General features: G+C 54.7%; 1 protein-coding gene across 1 annotated transcript; it reads left to right on the top strand.

Moving 5' to 3' along the window:
• Positions 1–1,973: 1,973 nt before the first annotated feature.
• On the top strand, positions 1,974–4,306 carry LOC135566614 (uncharacterized; the record flags this gene model as incomplete). Its single annotated transcript, XM_065014287.1, has 3 exons — positions 1,974–2,315; positions 2,408–2,766; positions 3,878–4,306. Coding segments are annotated over exons 1-3 (1,130 nt in total), but the record flags the coding sequence as incomplete, so codon positions are not given.
• Between the last annotated feature and the right edge of the window lie 203 nt (positions 4,307–4,509).

The following is a 4,509-nucleotide window of genomic DNA, read 5'->3' as shown; positions in this document are numbered from 1 at the left end:
TCAGATACCCCAGAGTCAGATACCCCAGATACCCCAGAGTCAGATACCCCAGAGTCAGATACCCCAGAGCCAGATACCCTGTGATACCCCAGAGTCAGATACCCCAGAGTCAGATACCCTAGATAGCCCAGAGTCAGATTCCCCAGAGTCAGATACCCCAGAGTCAGATTCCCAGAGTCAGATACCCCAGAGTCAGATACCCCAGAGTTAGATACCCCAGAGTCAGATACCCCAGATACCCCAGAGTCAGATTCCCCAGAGTCAGATACCCCAGAGTCAGATACCCCAGATACCCCAGAGTCAGATTCCCAGAGTCAGATACCCCAGATTCAGATACCCCAGATACCCCAGAGTCAGATACCCCAGAGTCAGATACCCCAGATACCCCAGAGTCAGATACCCCAGAGTCAGATTCCCCAGAGTCAGATACCCCAGAGCCAGATACCCCAGAGCCAGATACCCCAGATACCCCAGAGTCAGATACCCCAGAGTCAGATACCCCAGATACCCCAGAGTCAGATACCCCAGAGTCAGATACCCCAGAGCCAGATACCCCAGATACCCCAGAGTCAGATACCCCAGAGTCAGATACCCCAGATAGCCCAGAGTCAGATTCCCCAGAGTCAGATACCCCAGAGTCAGATTCCCCAGAGTCAGATTCCCCAGAGTCAGATACCCCAGAGTCAGATACCCCAGAGTCAGATACCCCAGATACCCCAGAGTCAGATTCCCCAGAGTCAGATACCCCAGAGTCAGATACCCCAGATACCCCAGAGTCAGATACCCCAGAGTCAGATACCCCAGAGCCAGATACCCCAGATACCCCAGAGTCAGATACCCCAGAGTCAGATACCCCAGATAGCCCAGAGTCAGATTCCCCAGAGTCAGATTCCCCAGAGTCAGATTCCCCAGAGTCAGATACCCCAGAGTCAGATACCCCAGAGTCAGATACCCCAGAGTCAGATACCCCAGATACCCCAGAGTCAGATTCCCCAGAGTCAGATACCCCAGAGTCAGATACCCCAGATACCCCAGAGTCAGATTCCCCAGAGTCAGATACCCCAGATTCAGATACCCCAGATACCCCAGAGTCAGATACCCCAGAGTCAGATACCCCAGATACCCCAGAGTCAGATACCCCAGAGTCTGAATGCTACAGAGCCAGATACCCCAGAGCCAGATTCCCCAAGAGCCAGATACCCCCAGAGTCAGATACCCCAGAGTCAGATACCCCAAGAGCCAGATACCCCAGAGCCAGATACCCCAGAGTCAGATACCCCAGAGTCAGATACCCAGATACCCCAGAGTCAGATACCCCAGGAGATGCCCCAGATCAGATACCCAGATACCCCAGATACCCCCAGGTCAGATACCCAGAGTCCAGATAGATGCCCCAGAGTCAGATTCCCTAGAGTCAGATTCCCCAGAGTCAGATACCCCAGAGCCAGATGCCCCAGATACCCTAGAGTCAGATACCCCAGAGTCAGATGCCCCCAGAGCCAGATACCCCAGATACCCCTCAGATACCCCAGAGTCAGATTCCCCAGAGTCAGATTCCCCAGAGTCAGATACCCCAGAGCCAGATACCCCAGAGTCAGATACCCCAGAGTCAGATACCCCAGAGCCAGATACCCCAGATACCCCAGAGTCAGATTCCCAGAGTCAGATTCCCAGAGTCAGATACCCCCAGAGCCAGATACAGATACCCCAGAGTCAGATGCCCTAGAGCCAGATACCTGCCCCAGAGTCAGATACCTCAGTCAGATACCCCAGAGTCAGATACCCCAGAAACCCCAGAGTCAGATGCCTGAGGCCAGATACCCCAGAGTCAGATGCCTCGGTCAGAACCCAGGGTCAGATAACCTAGAGTCAGATACCCCAGAGTCAGATACCCCAGAGTCAGATACCCCAGATACCTTCCCAGAGTCGATACCGGAGTCAGATGCACCCAGAGTCAGATACCCCAGAGTCAGATGCCCCCCCCAGAGTCAGATGCCCCCAGGTCAGATACCCCAGAGTCAGATACCCAGAGTCAGATGCCCCAGATGCCCAGAGTCAGATACCCCTATACCCCCAGGAGTCAGATACCCCATAGTCAGATGATACCCCAGAGTCAGATACCCCAGAGTCAGATACCTCAGAGTCAGATGCCCCAGGGTCAGATACCTCAGAGTCAGATACCCCAGAAACCCCAGTGTCAGATACCCCAGAGTCAGATGCCCCAGAGTCAGATACCCCAGAGTCAGATAACCCAGAGTCAGATACCTCAGATGCCCCCAGAGTCAGATACGTCAGATACCCCAGATGCCCCCAGAGTCAGATACCCTAGGCCAGATACCCCCAGAGTCAGATACCCCACAGTCAGATACTCCCAGAGTCAGATACCCCAGAGTCAGATGCCCCACAGTCAGAGATTCCCCAGATACCCCAGAGTCAGATGCCCCAGAGTCAGATACTCCCAGAGTCAGATTTAGAGAGTCAGATACCCCAGATACCCCCTCAGAGTCAGATACCCAGAGTCAAGATACCCCAGAGTCAGATACCCCAGAGTCAGATGCCCCCAGTCAGATACCCAGATACCCCAGAGTCAGATGCCCCAGAGGTACCCCAGAGCCTCCCAGAGTCAGATACCCCAGGGTCAGATACCCTAGGTCAGATACCCCAGAAACCCCAGTGTCAGATACCCCAGAGAGTCAGATACCCCCAGTGTCAGATACCCCAGAGTCAGATCCCAGAGTCAGATACCCCAGAGTCAGATAACCCAGAGTCAGATACCTCAGATACCCCAGAGTCAGATACCCCAGGTACCCCAGATACCCCAGAGTCAGATAACCCCAGAGTCAGATGCCCCAGGGCCAGATACCCCAGAGTCAGATACCCCACAGTCAGATACCCCAGAGTCAGATACCCCAGAGTCAGATACCCCACAGTCAGATACCCCAGATACCCCAGAGTCAGATCCCAGAGTCAGATTCCCAGAGTCAGATACCCCAGAGCCAGATACCCAGAGCCAGATACCCCAGAGCCCCCAGAGTCAGATACCCCAGAGTCAGATACCCCAGATACCCCAGAGTCAGATACCCCAGAGTCAGATACCCCAGAGTCAGATACCCCAGAGTCAGATAACCCAGAGCCAGAAACCCCAGAGTCAGATACCTCAGAGTAAGAAACCCCAGAGTCAGATACCCCAGAGTCAGATACCCAGAGTCAGATACCCAGAGTCAGATTCCCAGAGTCAGATACCCAAGATACCCCAGAGTCAGATACCCCAGGGTCAGATACCCAGAGTCAGATACCCCAGAGTCAGATCAGATGCCCAGAGTCAGATACCCCAGAGTCAGATACCCCATAGAGATACCCCAGATACCCCAGAGTCAGATACCCAGAGTCAGATACCCCAGAGCCAGATACCCCAGAGTCAGATACCCCAGTGTCAGATACCCCAGAGCCAGATACCCCAGAGCCAGATGCCCCAGATGCCCAGAGTATACCAGAGCCAGATCAGTCAGATACCCCAGATACCCCAGAGTCAGATACCCCAGAGTCAGATACCCCAGATACCCCCAGTCAGCCCAGAGTCAGATACCCCAGAGTCAGATACCCAGTCAGATGCCCCAGAGTCAGATACCCCAGAGTCAGATACCCCAGAGTCAGATACCCCAGAGTCCAGATACCCCAGATACCCCAGAGTCAGATACCCCAGAGTCAGATACCCCAGAGTCAGATACCCCAGAGTCAGATACCCAGAGCCAGATACCCCAGATGCCCCGAGTCAGATACCCCAGAGTCAGATACCTCAGGGTCCAGATACCCCAGGGTCAGATACCCCAGAGTCAGATACCCCAGAAACCCCAGTGTCAGATACTCCGTGAGTCAGATGCCCCAGAGTCAGATACCCCAGGTCAGATAACCCAGATCAGATACCTCAGATGCAGAGTCAGATACGTCAGATCCCCCAGATACCCCAGAGTCAGATACCCCAGAGTCAGATACCCCCAGGGCCAGATGCCCCAGAGTCAGATGCCCTAAGCAGTCAGATACCCCAGGTCAGATACCCCAGAGTCAGATACCCCACAGTCAGATTCCACAGATACCCCAGATTCAGATGCCCCAGGTCAGATGCCCCAGAGCCAGATACCCCAGAGCCAGATGCCCCCAGGCCAGCCCAGAGTCAGATACCCCAGGAGCCCGAGATGCCCCACAGGGTCAGATGCCCCGGGAGTCAGATCCCAGATGCCCCCAGAGGTCAGATGCCCCAGGTCCAGATACCCCCAGAGTCAGATAGCTTGGGGCCAGATGCACCAGGGTCAGATACCCCAGAGTCAGATACCCCAGATACCCCAGAGTCAGATTCCCCAGAGTCAGATACCCAAGATACCCCAGAGTCAGATACCCCAGGGTCAGATACCCCAGAGTCAGATACCCCAGATACCCCAGAGTCAGATACCCCAGAGTCAGATACCCCAGAGTCAGATAACCCAGAGTCAGATACCCCAGATACCCCAGAGC

This window comes from Oncorhynchus nerka, unplaced genomic scaffold, assembly GCF_034236695.1.
Source record: "Oncorhynchus nerka isolate Pitt River unplaced genomic scaffold, Oner_Uvic_2.0 unplaced_scaffold_4006, whole genome shotgun sequence".
Classification (NCBI taxonomy): Eukaryota; Metazoa; Chordata; class Actinopteri; order Salmoniformes; family Salmonidae; genus Oncorhynchus; species Oncorhynchus nerka.
Note: the sequence above shows the minus strand (reverse complement) of the source record. Positions and strands in the feature narration are given on the sequence as shown.